Source organism: Bos taurus, chromosome 19 (genome assembly GCF_002263795.3).
Source record: "Bos taurus isolate L1 Dominette 01449 registration number 42190680 breed Hereford chromosome 19, ARS-UCD2.0, whole genome shotgun sequence".
In the NCBI taxonomy this organism is placed as follows: domain Eukaryota; kingdom Metazoa; phylum Chordata; class Mammalia; order Artiodactyla; family Bovidae; genus Bos; species Bos taurus.
This window is the reverse complement of record NC_037346.1, coordinates 22,011,170-22,032,537: the sequence shown is the minus strand read 5'-3', so window position 1 is coordinate 22,032,537 and position 21,368 is coordinate 22,011,170. Positions and strand designations below refer to the sequence as shown.

General features: G+C 47.3%; 1 protein-coding gene across 1 annotated transcript in view; it reads right to left on the bottom strand.

The window, feature by feature from the left end:
- NXN (nucleoredoxin) overlaps window positions 1-21,368 on the bottom strand; it is a 163,946-nt gene that overhangs the window by 20,566 nt on the left and 122,012 nt on the right. The window contains exons 2-4 of the mRNA NM_001102136.1: window positions 4,726-4,843; window positions 2,219-2,352; window positions 1,615-1,715 (exon numbers count right to left, since the gene is read on the bottom strand). Of these exons, the coding sequence (NP_001095606.1) occupies window positions 1,615-1,715; window positions 2,219-2,352; window positions 4,726-4,843 (353 nt within the window). The remainder of the gene's footprint in view (window positions 1-1,614; window positions 1,716-2,218; window positions 2,353-4,725; window positions 4,844-21,368) is intronic.

Here is a 21,368-nt window from a genome sequence, read left to right as displayed (position 1 = left end):
AATTGCGTCCAGGGCCCTACAGACGCCCCAGCTTCTAATCACTGTGCTCCCCGGACACCAGGCTGGGGAAGGACCGACCCAGTGCACAAGGCCCCACACAGCAGGTGGACGCCAGGCTGAAACGCCAGGCGTTTCAACAGACTGCTCCTCTGCAGCCTACCCAGTCAATTCATGCTCAGCTTTTCTTTTCAACATGGACAGGTCTTCCTTTAATTAGGAGCCTAGATGTTCAGACACCTCCTTCCCTGTAATGCTTGTAATCTGTGCATATAACTGTGATATGCACAGAACACTTTTAATCAAGCATACACCTATGATTCCATATCTAAGAAACTCTAAGAGTGATAAATCTAATTAAGTGATAGAAGCAGATCAGAGATCTGTGGGGCTGGAATTTGGGGGCAACTGAGAAAAGGCACAGGAGTTTTTTTTTTTTTTAGAATTAAAAAAAAAATTGGCTGCACCCTGTTGCATATGGGACCTTAGTTCCCTGACCAGGGTTTGAACCCACACCCCTTCATTGGAAGGATTCTTAACCACAGGGGAATCCCACGAGGGAGTCTTTTCATTGATGGGAATGTTCTATATCTTCACTGTGTTGGTGACACAAGTACATACATTAGTCAAAATTCACTGAACTCTATACCTAGAATGCATGCATTTTACTGTATGTAAATCATACTTCAATAAAGTTGATGTTTTTAATTTATTTTTATTTTTAAGAAGACTTCTTTTTTTGGTGGTGCAGTTTGTGGGACCTTAGTTCCTCGACCAGGGATTGAACCAGGGCCCTTGGCAATGAGAGCACAGTGTCCTAACCACTGGACCACCAGGGAATTCCCAAGTTGATGGGTTTTTTTAAGCTTTAAAAAGCCCTGTGACATGGCTTCAAGGTTGCCCTAGGGAGCAGAGGGGTGGGCCCAGGGGCCAGTACAATTGAGCATAGCATCATACAGGCATTAAGGATATGGCAGTGCATACAAAGCCCTCAGTGTGTTGGCATCTCAGCGATCCTTCTGTGAAAAGGAAGCCTGGTGGCTCGGTCTGAACTGGGGCTGGAGTTTTGTGACGAAGGAAGGTCACTGATGAGTAAAGCCAGCGAGAGGGCAAGAAACAGAGGAAATTGAGGCTAAAAGGCCCTGACATACTCTGGGAAGAAAGCCTGCACTTTTTGTTTTGTGGGCAGACCCCAGAAAAAGCATGTGGCCAGAGCTAAGAAAAATGAATGCAGAGCCAGCTAAGACAGGTGTCATATTCCATTAGTCTCTGGCTGTTTTCTTTACATCCTCCTTCTTCCATATCTACTCACCACCATCCAAAAAGTTGAACTGACCAGAAAAAAAATGCATCCTAATCTCCAATGCCCCAGGCCAGGATAAGGATGTCCCTTAATACTGACAGCAAGAATGGGTTTTTCTTGGCTCCCCTTTAGACCATTACATGATTAAATATGAAATATATCTGCCCTTCTGCCAATCATCCCAGATAGGTCTTCCCCAAGCCCTAGCCCCAAGTTCTCAGCTACAGAGCATGAAAGGCAAGAGCCATCCATCCACCTGTGGAAAAGGGGAGACACACCGCCACCCTGTCCGCCAACCCGTCAGCACACGTTACCTGTCCGCACTAACAAAGATGATCTCGAATTTCTGGCCTGCCTCCTTGATCTTCCGGTAGGACTCCACTAGGACCCGGGTGAGGCTTCGGCAGGGTGGACACTGCAAGAAATGAATGGGAGCCTTCGGCCTCCGTCCTGCCTTCTCCTGCCCCAGTCCCAGCCGCCTGCCAGCAGAGGCCGGTTCAGCAAGACCCACGCTGGATGTGGATCGCATTTCCAGTTTATGGAAGAGGCAGAAATAAATGTGCCTCTTGTGATGGTGAGCATCTGGGGTCAGCGGGCAGCTGTTAAAACGAATCCCCTAAGGGAACGTGGGGAGCCTTATCAGAATGGGTTAGGAGGACTCCCCTTTTTATTTATGTATTTTTTAGGGGGAAGGACCTTCCTTTCAGGCCAGTCCAAAGAAGTCCTTTTCTTGCTGCTAATATCATTCGTAACAGTAAGCACTGGAAGCATGCCAGCAATGCACGAGGCCCAGGAGAGAGCAGGAATGCCAGGAAATGACACCTGAGCAGTCACACCTCCAGAAGCCAACCCCAGCTAGTTTCGGCGGCGACATCACTGCTCCCTTCTGTCTGGATGAAAGAGGGACCCAGCACTCACCCAGTGTGCGGAGAAATAGACTCCCACGTGAGACCCCTCCAGGCTGCTGCTCTCCAGGGACTGCCCGTTACTTCTAAGCAAGGGCCCTGCAATGACTTCCCTGAAGGGTTTAGGTCCCCAGGGGAATTCCAAACCTGAAACAGGCAACAGATGGCGAGAAGGTTAAGACTCTTCCTCGGGGCCTCTGACCCAAGAGGCTTCCAGGATGCAGAGCGCGACAACTTTATCACCAAATGGTATTGGCTAACATATCCATAGGACTGGCAGCTAGAGCAGGAATAAAAGCAGGACTCGTTCATGGCAGATCCCTACCTATCCTCAAAGCCATGGTTCCTGAACCTGGAGGATCACAGGACCCATCTCCTGGGGAGCTTTTGAAAAGTACAGAAGCCAAAGTTACCCGCCACCCCCTTCCCCACCCCTATCTCAGGATCCTGGGGCAGGGCTAAAGATGCACGGCCAAAACAAGGCCAAATGACTCCCCAAGTAACTGTGACAATGGGACGGTTGGGGAATCACTGCCTTGGGTATTAACCAAGTATGCGTGCATGCTCAGTCACTGAGCATGTCCGACTCTTTGTGACTCTATGGACTGTAGCCCACCAGGCTCCATTGTCCACAGGACTTTCCCAGGCAAGAATACAGGAGCGGGTTGCCATTTCCTCCTGCAGGGGATCTTTCTGACCCAGGGATAGAACCTGCATCTCCTGCATTGGCAGGCGGATTCTTTACCACTGATGCACCAGGGAAGCCCATTAACTGTGAGTTTCTTCAATTCCAACCCCAGGCTCTCAGTGGCTCCCAACTTTACATTTTAGAATCAGCCAGGGAGTTTTAAAATCTGATGCTCCTGGGTCCCACCTCCAGAGATTTTGATTCAGCTGGTCTGGGTTGGGGCCCAGGGAACCAAGTGAGAGGAGAATTTCAGTCTAGTGAAAGGAAAGTGCAAAACCACTCGACCCAGATGGTTGACATTCTGATGACACATAAGCCCCAGGCAGGAAGAGCACACAATATGCTCCCCGCTCAACAGAACAGCGTTTTCTCACAGGGTGGTCCAGGGACCACTGGCTCAAAATCGCCTGGGGTGGATGGGGAGCGGGAGAGAGAAGCAGATCCTGGCTGGAAAAGCAGGTGGCTGAGTCCACCCTGAAACACATGGAACCAAAAATCTCTGGGGGTAGGGCTGGGGAAGCTGGGTTTTTAACAAGCTTCAGAGTTGGGGGCAGGGGTGTGAATGCGTGCGTGCCTGTGTGTTTACACTTCAGAAGATAAAGACTTGGTTCTATTGTAACTGCCCTGGTTTTTACTGAGGGCAATTTTTTGAAGATGAAATTTTTACTGGGAAAATTTGTGATTAGGGCTGAACTCTGTAATTGGATGAATACATGAGGGACGGAAGATCTTATAGCCTTTGTATGACTCCAGTGCTCAGGGGAAAGAAACAGGCCCTGGACAGCCTCTGAGCAAGGTGACGAGAGTCACCCAGACACGGCCATCCACCCAGCTGGACAGGAAGACCAAGGCTTAGGATTTGGGCAACACCAAGGAATGAGGCTTTCCTGGTGGCTCAGATGGTAAAGAATCTGCCTGCAATGCAGGAGACCCGGGTTCGATCCCTGGGTAAGAAAGATCCCCTGGAGAGGGGAATGACAACCCATACCAGTATTCTTGCCTGGATAATCTCATGGACAGAGGAGCCTGATGGGCTGCAGTCCATGAGGTTGCAAAGAGCTGAACTCAACTGAGTGACTAACACTTTCACTTTTTCACTTCAAGAAATGAGGGGCGCTAGGGCCAGGAGAGCAACACAGAGACTGCAACTTTGCTATCGTAATATATATTTTCTAATTTATTTATTTTTAATTGAAGGATGACTACTTTACAACATTCGTTTGATTTCTGCCATGCATCAACATGAATTAGCCATATGTATACATATGTTCCTTCCCTCTTGAGCCTCCCTCCCACCTCATACCCTTTCCCACCCGCCTCTAGGTTGTTATAGAGCTTCAGTTTGAGTTCCCTGAGTCATACAGAAAATTTCCATTGGCTATCTATTTTATATATGATAGTGTATATGCTTCCATGCTACTCTCTCCATTCATATCACCCTCTCCTTCCTCCCCCATGCTATGGTAACATTTTCAAGAGAAAAAAAAAAAAAATCCCCAAACCACACAGGCTGCCTCTTGATTGTGGAGGTGAGAGCTGCTGCTGAAACAGCAATGTAAGTCAGTAGCTGGGCTCAAACTGCTTCTCAACGGCCTCCTCAGCCCTCAAAGCTAAACTTCCTTTTTCAGATTCCTTCTCCTTTGGCCCATGAATTAAAGCCCCCACGAGGGACATTCTGATCTCTGTAAAAACCTTAACCATGACCTGGAGAATACTATAATTTCATCAAGACAATATTCTCTAGCCAAATAACCCCGCACTCATGTATTTCCTTTTTACACTCTCTACCAACAGGGAGGAGGGCAGGGTGGGAACACATGGCAAGGTCTTACCCTCTGGGTCATCGCGGATCACCAGCAGCCCGTTCCTGCACACGACCTTCCCGGAAGTGGCGTCTAAGAATATGAGCGATGGAATGTTGGAAATTCGATATTTGTTCCAAAGTTTAAGCTGTGAGAAGAAAAGTAAAAGAAGGTGGTTAAATCCAAGATGGCAGAGTTCTTTGGAGCCTCCTGAAGTAGGCTGGAAAACACGAAGGTACAGATACATGAATTACTGACTAAGAGCAGGACTGGCTGGGCAAAAGGGACAAGAGAAGCTACAATCTCACTTGTCCTGAGGTCTGAGACAATGGAGGGGACCCTGGGTCTGAGTCTCAACCAGGCTTAAGTCACAGCAGACGCCAACAGAGGACCACATTTGTCCTGGTGGTCTCTTCACTCCTACTTCCCCGACAGGCACTGTCTCTAAGAAGCATAATGAAGATGGATCAGGCATTTTTCAAACACAATCAGATATCCACCAGGTGGTTGAGGCAGGAAGCGGGGCTTATTATTGGCGACTCTCCACCCAATCAGCAGGCAGGTAATGGGCTGTGTCCCCTTGGCCCCAAGGGAGAAGGGACAAAGGGTATCCAACAGGTGACCAATACTGAAATCAGCCCTTCTCCCCACTTCACCAGGTCCCTACACAGGGAGTATCAGTAGTCGCTCTAAGCGTGTGCCACTCAGCCTGCGAACACCAGGGAAGCACAACCCTCAGCCAGCCCCAACCCTCAGTTCCCTGTGCCACTCAAAACAACCCCTGGTCCTTGGCAGGTTCCTGCGGTCAGCTGTGCCAACTGTCAGAGGGCCAAGGTCGAAGAGGACTGAGGCAGAGAAAGCATAAAGGCGACAGCCCAGGGCTCGCAGCCCAGTGAGTGCTGGCTCTTTGGTGAGCTCCCAGACGTCTGGGGGGACGTCGCTCAGGTGAGCCGCCAGGTACTCTGGAACTGAACTGCCAAGTCCAGAAATGACATAATCATCATCAAACTAACAGCGCACCTCCAGAGGAGAAAAGAAACAAGGCTTAGGCCGCAGGATGGCCCACTGGCTTGTCACCTGCAAGCCTCCCTTCTGGGGATCTGGGGCCCAGACAGGAGGGCTGGCTGTGTGAGGGCTGGCTGTGCAGGCACTGACAGAACAGGGTGTGGAGGTGTCCAGGGAAACGGGCATCAGCCACGCACAGCAGACGGAAAGGCGTGTGTGGCTGTGATCATTGTTTTCAACTCAGTCCCAAGCAGCCAGGGAGTCAGGCAGGGTATCTATCAGACAAGAAATGGGAGGCTTCCCCTGCCTATGGAGACCTGGGTCTTGGCAGGAAGTGTTGTGGGACCCCACCTTTAACTGGGTGGGCCCCCATTAAGGCTGCATGTTTTTCCCAGCCCCACATTTCCGATGGGCACCCCAAACCAGCCAGGATTTCTGATCAAGAGTGACTCTGCACACACAGTTTTCAGTGACTGATTTTGCACTGTTCCTGAGAATCCTGATATAGGATTCAGATGAAACATTCTGAGAGGTTCAACAACAAAACAAGACCATCCTACTGCTGGAATCAGGTTTGTAAGTCTGCTCGTACCAGGATCCAGCCAGGTTAATAAAAAAAAAAAGAGAGAGAGCGAGGAAAGGGGTGGGGATTAAAATTATCAGATTTTTATGATTTAAAAAGGAATTATTGGGGGAGAAAAGTAACTATGCAAAAAAATGGAAAACACAGCCACAAAAATTGAGATAAAAATCACCCATGACTCATCATTTATGAAAACGTAGACGATTTTATATTTCCACCAATGGTAAATCACAGCACCCATTTCCTGGTACCCTCACCAACTGTTATCACTACCATTGGTTTTTTTCAATTGGATAGAAAAAAAAAATGATGCCTCATTTTTTTGCTCATCTTTATTCTACTTACTGATGTTTAGGAGATATACCTATATCTCACAGTTATAAATACACTGCTTTTCCCTACATATTTTTTTTACAAGAGAGCTGAAATTCATTCAACAGATATTATCTGAGCACTTACTATGTGCCAGCCCTGGTTTAAGCACAAGGGATACAAGAAAGAACAAAGCAGGGGCATTTCCCTGGCTTGTGCTCCAGCAGTCAGTCTAGTAGTTTAGAATCCACCTTGCAATGCAGGGGACACAAATTCAATCCCCTGGTCCGGGAAAGTAAAATCTCACATGCCACAGAGCAACTAAGTCTGCACGTTACAACTAGAGATCCCACATGTTGCAACGAAGATCCTGTGCGCTGCAACTAAGACCCGGTGCAGCTACAACATAATATGAATATATATATTATATGAACATGTATTTTACATATATGTATATATGAAAATAATAATAAACTGTGGAAAATTCTGAAAGAGATGGGAATACCAGACCACCTGATCTGCCTCTTGAGAAATTTGTATGCAGGTCAGGAAGCAATAGTTAGAACTGGACATGGAACAACAGACTGGTTCCAAACAGGAAAAGGAGTTCGTCAAGGCTGTATATTGTCACCCTGTTTATTTAACTTATATGCAGAGTACATCATGAGAAATGCTGGACTGGAAGAAACACAAGCTGGAATCAAGATTGACAGGAGAAATATCAATAACCTCAGATATGCAGATGACACCACTCTTATGGCAGAAAGTGAAGAGGAACTAAAAAGCCTCTTGATGAAAGTGAAAGTGGAGAGTGAAAAAGTTGGCTTAAGGCTCAACATTCAGAAAACGAAGATCATGGCATCCAGTCCCATCACTTCATGGGAAATAGATGGGGAAACAGTGGAAACAGTGTCAGACTTTATTTTTCTGGGCTCCAAAATCACTACAGATGGTGACTGCAGCCATGAAATTAAAAGACGCTTACTCCTTGGAAGGAAAGTTATGACCAACCTAGACAGCATATTCAAAAGCAGAGACATTACTTTGCCAACAAAGGTTCATCTAGTCAAGGCTATGGTTTTTCCTGTGTTCATGTATGGATGTGAGAGTTGGACTGTGAAGAAGGCTTAACGCCAAAGAATTGATGCTTTTGAACTGTGGTGTTGGAGAAGACTCTTGAGAGTCCCTTGGACTGCAAGGAGATCCAACCAGTCCATTCTGAAGGAGATCAGCCCTGGGATTTCTTTGGAAGGAATGATGCTAAAGCTGAAACTCCAGTACTTTGGCCACCTCATGCGAAGAGTTGACTCATTGGAAAAGACTCTGATGCTGGGAGGGATTGGGGGCAAGAGGAGAAGGGGACGACAGAGGATGAGATGGCTGGATGGCATTACTGACTCGATGGACGCAAGTCTCAGTGAACTCCAGGAGTTGGTGATGGACAGGGAGGCCTGGTGTGCTACGATTCATGGGGTCACAAAGAGTCGGACACGACTGAGCGACTGATCTGATCTGATGAAAATAATTTCAAGCACTTACAGATAATAAAAGGAAGCCAGGGCAGGGTAAGAGCAAAGGTATGCTGGGTGGGTTTTAGTGAGTGCTGTGGAAGGAATCTTTGAAGAACTGGCATTTGAGCACAAACCTCAGTAACAGCATGAAACAGTCATGTGCAAATGGGGGAAGGCTGAATAGGGAAGGCAAGAGTGGATGCAGCCAGACAGTCAGGGGCCACAGTGAGGCCAGAAGGGCACTCACAGACTGGATGTTTCAGGCCCTGTAGACTGGTAAAAATAACGGAATTTTATTCTAAGCATACAGTCAGCTCTCCATATCTATAGGTTCCATATATACAGATTCAACCAAGTATAGATCAAAAATGTTCAGAAAAAAAAAATTAAGAAAGTTCCAAGAATCAAAGCTTAAATTGCCAAGCACAGGCAACTGTTTATATAGTCTTACATCATATGTATAACTGTGTGTTATATGTACACTGTATTAGGAATTATAAGCAATCTAGAGATGATGTAAAGTATACCTGAGTATGTGCGTAGGTTATATGCAAATACCACGCTATTTTGTATATGAGACTGGAGCAGCCACGGATTTTAGTATCTATGAGGATCCTGGAACCAATCCAGGATACGCAGGGCCAACTGTAACAGGAAGCTGCTGAGGGTTAAGGCGAGTGGTGCAGCCTGGTTTATCTTTTAAAAGGTCACTGTGGCTGCTGTGAACAGACAGACATCAGGGGAAGACCAACTCGGGAGACCACTGCCAAGGGCCCAGGCAGGAGTGGAGAGCAGCGACAAGGGCCTGGGCTGCAGCAGCACAGAAGGTGAGGACATGGCTGTGCATTTTGAAGACGGTCAATAGGGCAGGTTGACAAATGGGTGTAAGGAAGGCGTGAGGGAGAGGAAAAGGTCAAGGGGGCACTGTACTGTGACTTGGAGGCTTGAGCAAAAATGTGTCAAGGAGTTCCACTAACCATGATGAGGGACAGTGGCAGAGCAAGAAGTCTGAGAGGGGAAAAATCAAGATAGAAGAGTCATTTGAGGTGTCTGTTAGACATGCAAGTGGAGATTTCAAGTAGGCACCTGGTTTATAAATGCAGAGTAGGGACTTCCCTGGTGGTACAGTAGTTAGGAACCCACCTTGCAATACAAGGAACACGGGTTTGATCCCTGGTCAGGGAACTAAGATCCCACATGTCGCAGGGCAACTAAACCCACACAATGCAACTACAGAGCCCCCAGCCTGGAGCCTGCATGCCACAACTAGAGAGTCCATGAGACACAACGAAAGATCCCACGTGATGCAACGAAGATGCTGCATGCCTCAACTAAGGCCTGACACAGGCAAACAAGTAAGAAAAGTTACTGTTTAAAAATAAAGAAATAAAAAGAAATCCAGGCTAGGGGGTGGAGGGATGAGATACAAATCAGGGATCCTCAGTGCCTAGATGCTGTTAGGGGCCATGGGCCCCGGGTGAGGTGATTCCAAGGAGAAAGCATGGCATTGGAGGAAAAGGGACCCTTAGGGGAGAGCCAGGGACACCCATGGCAGGCTGAGGAGCGATGAGAGACATAGGAAAAAAAGGAAAAAAAAAAAAGGAGACTCTGGTGTCTCAATAGGCAGGCGTGGAAAGTGTTTTAGAGAGGAGAGTGTAGGTCACTGGGTCAAATGCTGCTGAGACGTTGAGTAGGATGAGAATAGAGAACTGACCGGTGGTCACACATGATCTTGATGGGGTTGGGGGGAGGGTAGTCAGTGCAGGGGTGAAGCTGACACACACACTGGAATGAAAAGGGACAGTACCTCTATCCAACACACACGCCTACAGTGGGCCTGGGACCCAGACCAGCCCGAGTACTCCTGCCGACATGTGAAACATCAAGAGGAGAACAACAGAAAGAAGAGAGGTTATAAAAAGAGAAGAAAATGGCAGATAAGGGGCTGAGGTAGTGACTACAGGCAATTCTCTTTAAGAGTTTTGCTGTAAAGGGAGAAAAGAAATGGGACTGTCGCTAGAAAAATACCTGATGAGGTCAAAGGGAGGGTATTTTAAATATGGGAGGTACAGTAATATCAGGCTTCCCCGATGACTCAGCAGTAAAGAATCTGTCTGCAATTCAAGAGCCGCAGGAGACGTGGGTTTGATCCCTGAGTCGGGAAGATCCCCTGGAGGAGGAAACAGCAACCCACTGCAGTATTCTTGCCTGGAAAAAGTCCCATGGGCAGAGGAGCCTGGCAGGCTACAGTCCATGGGTTCGCAAAGAGTCGGACACAACTGAGCGACTAAGCACAAGTTACTGTCATATCATATTTGCTCGGGATGATCTGTCTCAGGTTGTAGTATCCTGGTTACTCTGCTCTGAAACTGTGCAGGAGGCACAGGAATGATCATTTCAACCATGTTCATTTTGATACCTGAATCAGAAAGAGAACCTTGTGTTAGAAAAGTCCCACAGGCCCACTTTGATGTCCCACAGGCCCACTTTGATGATTCTTTTATGCCAACTGGAAATGCGCTAAAGAAACGATCACCAAGATTCATCTCTGTGCCTTTTCAAGTGTGGGTAACATCTCAAGTCCACTCAAGGTTTCCAAAAAGCCCTCTTAAGACTCTGGTTTCATAACCATTTTGGGGTCACTATCACTTTTGACGATAAAAGCTACATACAGATCCTTTCCCCAGAGGAAAATACCCATATATGAAAAAGTCTGTAATTTCATAGAGTTTGTGAATTTCTTGAAGCCTGTGATTGAACCTGATGCCAAGAGCTCTATGGACTCCAGAAAAAGATCACCTTCTTTTAACAGTTCACTTTAGTACATGGCGTAACCTTGATTCAACTGGGAGAACTATGATACTGCTCCATCTTTACTCTTGTGAAAACTTCCCCTAATGAGAACCAGCATTTGCCTAAACTCTAAGATGATGAAATGGTGAAAGGCGGGACATTAAAACCACACTGTATGCGGCTGCCATCTTCCCCAACTCATTCAGAGCTGAGCACCATCAGTGGTCTCTGATTCATCCCTTTGCCTTCAGGATGGTGAAGAGCAGAACCACCTGGGACAGAGCGCTAATGTCACTATTTTTTAAGGATCCCCAAGAAATGAGTTCAAAGTCCTCCTTGGTATGATGTTAGAGCATTTAAACACAGTCAGGAGCATAAGTGCTTCTACATTATCTCAAAGTTCTTCTTGGGAGGAAAAAAACAGTGGTGGAGTAAGTCAACAGGCTTCGGAGGGGCTGGGTTTCCATCCTGCCGGGATGCCTCAATAGATGTCAGGAGGTGACACAGTACCACACCTTGGGCAGGTCACACCTGCTGGCCGAGCACGGTCATACACACCCCACAGGATGAATACGGAACTTAAACGAGGTAACGTGTATGGAGACGCTCTGAAAACTAAAGCATTACACACATGGGGCACATCATTAATATCTGAATCAAATTTATGCTTATTTCCCCCTTGTCTTGTCAGCATCCTTTTCAAAAAACATTTTTCTGTCAACTCTATTTTAAAGTTAAATCAATCAACCGTAGGGTAGGCTGCACATAAAACTCCTCAGAAAGCGGGGATTTCCTTTTGTAGCCAGTGGTCTTTTTGCCGTAAGCACCTTCTACAAACACACACATATTTGGGGGCCAGTTTTATGTGGTCTGATGTCTTCTCCCCTCCCCTTTTTCTTTCATCCACCTCCCATTTTGGATTTCCAGATTTTAAGAGGCATCTGGATATTTATTTTTTAAGCGGACGCTCTGGATTTTGCTTTTCTCTCTTAAGAGAACTCTGACCTTATGTCTGATTCTGCTTGAAAGTGGGAAATACCATACAGTCTGCTACCAAGGAGCGTAGGAGGGAGACAAGCTGAGTCAGGAGGTTCCCGTCCCGGCACCTGGACCAGGGAGGTGGACTGAGGGCAAGAACTCCTTCCAGGTGATCTGGGCTGAAAAGACGAAGAGCTAGCTCACTGGAAGGGCCACCGCTGCATGTAGGAGAGACCCCGTGACTCTTCCATCCAAAGCCTGCTCTCTCCCCAGTGACTGTCCTGGCACAATGTCCACCCAGAGTTCATTTCCATGCCACATCCCACCTCCTTTCATAGCTACCCAGAGGCCAGGCAACCGAGAGAATGGGTTCCCAGCAAATGCCCAGAGCCTAGAATCCAGAAGCAAAGATGAAACAGACAAAAAGAAACAGGAGACAAGATTAGCTCGACTTGGCCAAAAGCAAAAAAAGGATGACAAACCAGGCTATCGGGTTACTTAACAGTTCCCATTCCTCAGCCTGGCGGCTGGTTCTGGTTAGCAATCCAGGGCTGTGGTTGGAACTATCGTCCCAGGAATGTTGTCCAGAAACGCTGTTACAGTGACCCACGAAACTACGAAGCAAAAATCAAAAGGGATGGGATTGGGAACTGGTAAACTGTAAAAATGCAGACTCTGAAGCCGAGCTGATCAGAAACCCTGGTGGGATTAGTCAGCACCCGCGCTTGCCACAGGGAAATGCCACCCGGCCATTTCTGAGAAGCCCAGCTCCTGAGGGTGACATGGAATCCGCCTCTCATTCGGAGGCTCGGGTCTTGCACTTGACTGGGGGTCTAAGTTTTTATTTCTCAACAGCTGCTGCGAAACTGTGGGATCAAGCCAAAGCTAACACAGATGGAGGATTCATCAGCCGGCCCCTTGGCAAGGTCAGCTGGAACCTTCTCAGGGAGACCTCACCCCAGCCCTTCCACCGAAGGCTGGCCACAGTCAACGCCATCCTCTTTGTAAGCAGTCTGTGAAAACAGAGCCTCAAAAGTGTCCCACCCCTTCTCACCAAACACGACCACAGCCCATTATACATGCACAGTCAGAGGGAAACCCCCCACCCCAGGCCCTACTGCCCAGTGTCAAGACGGCGTGGACACTGGAGGCTGCTCAGCACAGGCTTGGGAGCCCAGGTCCAACTCTGCTCCTGCCACTTGCAAAATGGAGATGACAGCACCTACATTTCACTGGGCTGTTGTGAAGAGTCGATGTATAAAGTGTTTAGAATAGGGCCAGGGACTTCCCTGGTGGTCCAGTGGCTAAGACTCCACGCTTCCACGCCAAGGGGCGCGGGTTCGATCCCTGGTCGGGGAACTAAGATCCTGCATGCCACATGGCAGGGCCAAGACAAAAAGGAATAGAGCATGACCCAGATTAGGTACTGTGTAAGCGTTAGCTTCTATTGTTGCTGTTGTTATTGTTATTCCAGGGCCATTCTAAATGCTCTACTAGGACCCTGTCCTCATATTCCCGGAGTTAAGACCAAGCCTTGCTTCTGAGGCAGGAGTCCCAGTGTGTGATTTGGCCTAAGATTGCAGTTCCCCAGCCTGGTACAGCAGCTGGCCAAGTACAGTGCTTGGCACATGTTACCTGGTTCAGTAAACGATGGTGAGCAAATGGAGAAATGATTGAATGGAAGGAAGAAAGGAAGAGAGGAAAAAAAAAAGGAAGAGAGGAGACACTGTGGACAGGCCAACCAGACTGGACGCCCAGCGACAGTCAAGTTGAGCCATTTAAAGGGCTTCTTCCTTGTGCTTTTGGGAGACTTGGAGAGGCGTTCCTTATTCTCTTTAAACTGCAGAACACATCAGTCAAAGCCAGTGCTGGTGGAATTAGAGCTCATCTCCCTTTATCTAACAGTGACTCTCATCCCCTCCCTTCTCCAGCTCTCCTCTGCCTGGAGCCAACACAGAGAAAGGACTGGTGAGATCAAGGAAGAGGGGCGGGTGGGCTGGGCTGGGCTGGGCTGATTGGAACCTGCACCACGTTATTGAGAAATCAAAGTCCTCCCAGTGGACATATCTCTGAAACTAGATTAACAATCAATTTCCCTTTCACTACAGTTGCGTTCAGAAGGAGGACCTGTGCCCTAAGGGTCGTAGAGCAAGAGGTTTACAAAATAACACGTCTACACTGCTTCGTGCAAAGCGCCAGGTGTGAAGTATACTGCACACCCTCCTTCTGGGTCTGTCTCTGCTACTCCAGGCTGTAGAGAAAGAAAAAGACTAGATGTAGAAGAACTGTGTAGAAGAGATGTTAGAAATCTACTCTTCGTTTCCCCAGACCCCAGAATGGTAAGTTTTCCAGCTGATTTACAGCTGACCTAGGTGGGCTGTCCAATCCACCAGACACTCATCAGGTGTGAATAATATTCAACACTAATCCAAGTGCTGCAAGGGACATGAAGCGGGTGAGACACCAGGCCCGCCTTTAGGAACATTACTGTTTAGAAGTAGAAAATGGTAAAAACGGTCAACGTCAAAGCTATTTTACAACTACTTCTGTACAGGCATTAACACATAGCAACTGCCAGGAGAAGTGAGCAAAAGGGGCCAGAAGGAAGCCTGGCTCCATCCTAGTTTAGGGAACGTGCCAGGAATGGCTCTATGTGTTCAATCAAACATGCTTAACTGTTTCAAACATCCTCCATGAAACCACTGTGATTCCAAGTAGGGGCAGCCCCACGAACCAACAGCTCTGGGCTGAGTTTGGTCCCTGTGGGTCACGCAAATCTTTTTTCAGTACTTCTGTCTATCAGAGCACAGTATGGTGTAGGTAAAATGGTTAAGAACATGATTATGGAGCCAGGATGCTTGGGTTCAAATCCCAACTCTGCTGCATGCCTGCTGGGTGACCTGGGACAAATTTCTTCACCTCTCTGAGCCTCTAATTCTTGAGTAAAGTGAGGATAAAAATAACCTGCTCCATATTGCTGTTGTTAGAATGAATTAATGATTAATACATATATAAGACTTAGAACACTGCCTGATATACAGTGAGTGTTCAATAAATGTCATAAATGATGATGAGGTCAAAGAGGACACTGCCATTTCTCCTTGACACCAAGTGGGAAAATGTGCTGACCCCACTAACTCCATGTAGCACCTACATCAGCTGTCGTTTCTCATTCTGGTAGAGGAGGGATGGGAGAAATAACTTCTTACGCCTTGTGCCATTTTGGGACGCCCGCAGACAGAGGACCCAGGCCAGGAGACAGCCCCCTAGAGCTGTCTTCATTGTTCAGTTGTTAACTTGTGTCCGACTCTTTTGCGACCCCATGGACTGTAGTCCGCAAGGTTCCTCTGTCCATGGGATTTCCCAGGCAAGGATACTGGAGTGAGTTGTCATTTCCTTCTCCAGAAGATCTTCCTGAACCAGGGATCAAACTCGCGTCTCCTGCATTGGGCAGGTAGATTCTTTACCAGCGCACCACTTGGGAAGCCCGCCCTACAGAGTAAATGCTGCCTACTCCCAGCCTGGTGCTGTGGGAACATGTTAAATTCGTAACAGCCTCACTTTGCTGCGCAAGATACTCTTTTTACAACAGAAATCACATTGCTGCTAGTATGAGGTGACGGATCTGATATGCTACTTCTTCCTTTTATCTCTTTATCTAAGAAATGTCTATCCTCGTCAGCAGCCAGCCATCCACCACACACACTTCACGGGGTAACAGCAAGCTCTGCTTCCGTCTTAACCTGTCAAAGACCTGCCGGTCCCCAGGATGCGGGGTGCACACTGTGCTTCTTTTAGGGTCGACACAGAACCACCCCTGCCCCTTCATCCTTCCTCTAGGCTGACCTCTGGGTTCTAGGGCCCCCCGATCCTCACTGCATCAGCACAGGAGGGAAACACATGTAGCAGCTGGGCGCACAGGCTCCACAGGCAGGTGGCCTGGGTCTGAATGCTGGCTCTGCCACTTGGGCAAACTACACAGCCTCTCAAGCCTCACTCTCTTCAGTGGCAAAATGGTGTTGTCGTACCTACTTCCTTGAGTTACCGTGAGGATAAGTAACACACATGATGTGCTTAGAACCATCCCTGCATACAGTAAACACTCAGATGAGAATGCTGCTAACGTGTGTCCTTCCAGATTCTACTGGTATGGAATCTGATGAAATCTTTCTGACCAAAGTCCATTTACAGCAACAAACCCTGCACATAATCAAACTCCAAGAGCACTTAATAAGCAGCATTCTGGAGAAGGCAATGGCAACCCACTCCAGTACTCTCGCCTGGAGAATCCCATGGACAGAGGAGCCTGGAAGGCTGCAGCCCATGGGGCGCTAAGAGTCAGACACGACTGAGTGACTTCACTTTCACTTTTCCTTTCATTCATTGGAGAAGGAAATGGCAGCCCACTCCAGTGTTCTTGCCTGGAGAATCCCAGGGACGGGGGAGCCTGGTGGGCTGCCGTCTATGGGGTCGCACAGAGTCGGACACGACTGAAGCGACTTAGCAGCAGCAGCATAGGATTCAAATTCAGGTCTGTCTTTCTCCAAAGCCCATGTAAGGATAAAAGGTAATAATAGCAAACATCTGACTAAAAGTACATCACAGAGATCACTAAAAGCCTTAAGATCTTAGTGACAACTTGGAAAACAGTGACAGCACAATTGTTAGTTCCTCATTAAGTTGGAAAAAATTTCTAACATCCAGAAGTTTGGGCCCTCATCAGTGTTTAAAAAAAAAAAAAATTTCAAATAAACAAAGACATTTCTGTCAAAAAAAAAAAAGCAGGATTCCCCTACGATACATAAAATGGATAACTAACAAGGACCTACTATTTAGCACAGAGAACTATATTCAATATTTTGTAACAGCCTATAAGGGAAAAGAATATGAAAAAAGAATATATCTATCTATAACTGAATCACTTTACTGTACAGCTGAAACACAACTATATTTTTTTTAATTTCTTAAAAAAAAAGAAAAAGCAGTATTTGACAGTAACAATCAGGACACCACAGGGCCACCAGACCCGCCAGGGATGGGGCTCAGAATAATCCACACAAATAAATACAGAATGGTTTATAAGAGACCTCCTGACAGAAGGTAAGCAGATGGACTCTGAGGAAGGAGGGGGGGCAGAGGAGGCTCTGCTTCTCCGGCAGCGGCTCTGGGAGGGGCAAAAGCTCCCCTTCTTCATGTAAACACAGACACTTTCCAGACCAGCATCCAGCCCCTGGATCCTTCTTTCTCCTAACTGGAGAGTGGCAGAACAACTAAGAAATGCCCACTAAGTCTAACCATGACTACCCGGGACAAAAGGGGCTGATGGTGGCCACGCTAGTGGGCATGAGAGGATAAGACATTTAATGGGGACTTCCCTGGCAGTCCAGTGGTTGGAACTCTACAAGTTCACTAGGGAGTGGGGAGGGGTTGGGTTCAATCCCTGGTAGGGAATTTGTATACCACAGGCCTGTGTGGTGTGGCCAAAAAAAAAAAAAAAATTAAAAAAGAAAGAAGATAAACATTTTAAAAACTGGTATTTCACATGGCTTGGAGGCCTGGGGCCTGACTGCAGCTCCAGCAGTGGGCTGCAGCTTTGTGACTCTGGTGAGGAAGCCACAGTGGGTGGTCATGAAAGAGGTTGCGTCCTGTCTACAACTAGCAGTTAAGAAGCGCTCTAAGACACAGTGGCCAGGGCCTCCATCTCCTTTCCTCCTGGGAGTCACTCACCAGACAAGTCTGCGACTAAATCTCCTTTCAGAAAACTGCACCTTTGGACTGGCTTCAATCACCACCACCACCAACAAATGAACGAGATAAGCAATGATGACAGGGACATCCCTGGTGGTCCAATGGTTAAGACTGTGCTTCCAAAGCTGGGGGCTGGAGGTGGGGGTAGGAGGGGAGGTGGTGAGGGTTAGACCCCCAGTCAGGGAACTAAGGTCCCTCATCTACGAGGTACAGCCAAAACATTAAAAAAAAATTTTTTTTTAATTTTTTTTTATAAAGGTAAAAGCTGGGAAAAATGATGCCCATAAATATAAAGACAGAAGATGTACATGTTTTCTTCTTACTCTTTCAAAAGCGCTGAACTGCAAAATATTTCCTGATCCCTCTCACTCACCTCAGGCTTGGAGAGTCCTGGTCCCTGAACACTTGGAACCTGGTTCCACTTGCAATACCAATTAAAGAGGTTCATTGACTCTGCCACACAACTTCCTGCTCTAGTGACTCAACAGGCCAGGAGATGAGCAGTTGCTGGGAGCACAAAGGGACATATGGCTGCCAAGTTCTTTCTGGCCGACACCACAGACGAAGAGGCTGCTCCGCTTCCCCCTGCTGCAGTTTCACAAGCTGACGGAGGGATTTCCTCAAGCCCCATCTGGTATGAAAGCCTCTACTGGGCCGGAGTGGTTTGGAACAGCAAGGGGGTGGCTAAGAATGACAGATGCTGGCAAGGAAGCAGAAATAAAGACAGGGGCCCGGGAGTTTTCAGAGGAGAGAGGATGAGGAGCCAGAACTGGTTTGCAATGGAAGAGACCATGTCCTGAGGCCATCGCTTCTGCGGGGGGACAGGGTTCTTGTGGTTTGTACCATGGCGGAGCCCCCCTCTGTTGACATTCTTAGGAAAGTCTGCCCACATTCGCCCTGAGCAGTGTGTTTTTGCTGGAACACTGGGCTCTTGGGGTCTGCCACCTCCTTTGAGAAATGTGTCACCTCATAGGTTCAACCCAGAATGTTTAAGTTCACACCAAAGAGAAATAAATTCTGGAAAAAAAAAAAAAAAGATTAAAAACAAAACAAAAAGGAAAGAGAGGAACCCTAGGAACAAGGACTTTGGGGAAGGAGAAGGGCTGTTCATTGTGGGTTGGGGATTCTGTTGGCAGAAGCTGCACATCAAAGCGATGGTATCTCCTGCTTTCCCCACTCCTTAGCCCAAAGCGGTAGATGCCATCAATGCACCCCCCCACAACCAGTCATCCTCATGATTCAACACAAAATGTAAGGACGTCAAGTTTAGGAACTGGCTATAGCTGATAAAAGGATTCTTGCCCAAAACAAACAAAACCGCCAGCAAGGTTTTGTTTTAATTTAAAAAATTTTTAAATAAAAACACAGGGAATTCCCCGGAGGCCCAATGGTTACAACTCCGCTCTTCCATTGCAGGAGGCACGGATTTGATCCCTGGTCGGGGAACAAAGATTTCGAAAGCCACACATGTGGGCTGGTCAAACAAACAAACAAACAAACAAAATTAAAACCCATACTAGCAAACTGTCTTCATCTAAAATAGGCCTTCCCTCAGGAGACCGTGTTAGTGTAGGTTCTCGCAGGAGCACAACAGAACTCCCCTCGCCTACTTAGTTCTGGGTTGGCTGGCAAGCCGTGACCTTTGAGCTCCAGGTTCTGATTCTCTACTGACTCTCAAACGCAGCACTTGCATGACATATCCATTACAGACCTACCGTCCACAAGTGAACCCCTAGGGCCAGGTACCAGTGAAAAGATCCAATGAGAGAAAGAGAGAGACAGGTCACAAATCATGGGAACAAGAGAACTTGAAAGATGTGAGGTGATCCAGCAAGTCAACAGCAAAAGGGATCCCCACCCTTCTAGAATCCTACTGCGTTCATTCTTTCAGGGCTCAAAACCAAAGACCATACTGTAGCTCTTTCATCTGACGACTCCCTCCAGGGCACAAACCTTACGCTGCTTTTGCGTGTCAGACGTGCCTGACACCTGGCAGGTACTCAATACATCCTGATGACCACGACGATGATGATGACGACAACGAAAATGATGGTGATGTTCAGGCCAAGGAAGTACATTTACTAGCTTCTCACCTTTGACTCTATAGATGCAGCATGAAAAATAAGCAAGCTAGTATTTTGTTCTCACGTATTCATCGTGGTTTCTAAACTTAAGTCACTCAGTTGCGTCCGACTCTTTGTGGTGGACTGTAGCCCACCAGGCCCCTCCGCCCATGGGATTCTCCAGGCAAGAATACTGGAGTGGGTTGCCATTTCCTTCTCCAGGGGATCTTCCCGACCCAGGGATCGAACCCAGGTCTCCCGCATTGCAGGCAGAAGCTTTAACCTCTGAGCCACCAGGGAACAGCTACTAAATAAGTTACTATCCAAAAAAGAAATCAGGCAGATAGGCTCAGAACTTTCCTGAGCTTCCAGGAAATCAGGAATGCGATTGTGTAACACCTATGAACCCGAGTGCTGTAAATTACAAGTCAGAGGGGTGAGCAGGGTTTCCATGTCCTCTCTCCCAATGAAATAGGGGCCGGAAGTATGGTTTGTGATGTTTATCACAGAGATGTTTATCATTTCAGCACCATCCGTACCTGCTCCACCGTGGAGCTATTAACACTCAGCACATTACTCCTTTCAATTTCCTATTTGATTGTTATTTCATCAGGGTTTTTTGTTTGGTGTTCTTTGGTGTTTTTCTTTTTTTGCCCTGGCTGCACAGAGAGCTCTGTTTCTTGGCAGAAGTTTCTGAGTGCCCAGTTAAACCCCTTGTTACCACTTTCCTGCTTCAGGAAGTCCCCACGGAGCCAAATGACAAGGGGAGGAAAAGAAACATTTACAGTGATGTGAGAAATTCCCAGGCAGGAAAAAAGAGATCAAAGAGGATAGGCATAAGGGCCCATTCTGCCCGGAGTCAGGCACGTGAAGGCCCGCCATCAATTGGGCTGGACTGGTCCATGATGGGAGCAACATTACCTCACCGGGAACCGGTGAGCCAGGTTGCCATGTGCTCCGGACCAGCTGTGTCCTGAGCAGAAAGACTCGCACCCGACACAGAGCTGTGCTCAGCATGCTGCAAGATGCCTTTATATAGAAATGGAGTGTGTGGCCTGCATTGTTCCCCTCCGTCAGCTCTTGAAATGAAAGGGTTCCACGGCACAATGAAATAAATAACAGCAGGGAGAGAGAAGGAGGGAGGTAAATTGTTTGGAAAGTAGAAGACAGGGTGGAAAAGATGAAATTCAAGACAGATGTGTGAGAGCTGCAAACATATGTCCTTGAATTTATGCATCCAAGTGATTCATGTAGAATAAGAAAGAGCTACAGACCCGATACAGAAATAAATATGGGAGTCAACACAGAACAAAGTATTACATCCCTCTGTTCTTGCAAAGAAACATCCGTTCACGTCGCTCACTCTGCTAAATAAAGCTGTCACAAAACAGGGTGAGTGCAGCATCTGAGATGAAATTATTAATTAAGCCAAGGGTCTCTACACTCCCAGCAGGATGTCAACCACCACCCATTTATTTCCAATGACTGAATGCTGACGTCTTATCTCTGAAAGGTATGGTCACCGTTTGCTTTCACATCAGCAGCATTTTAAAAAATAGCTGTATTTGCCAAGTTAATGTCTGACCATTAAGGAAAAAAAAAAAAATCAAGCAGGAAATTTAGATGGGCGTTTCCACAGAAACACAAAAGTCCAAGACACTGTCCGGAAAGACATTTTTA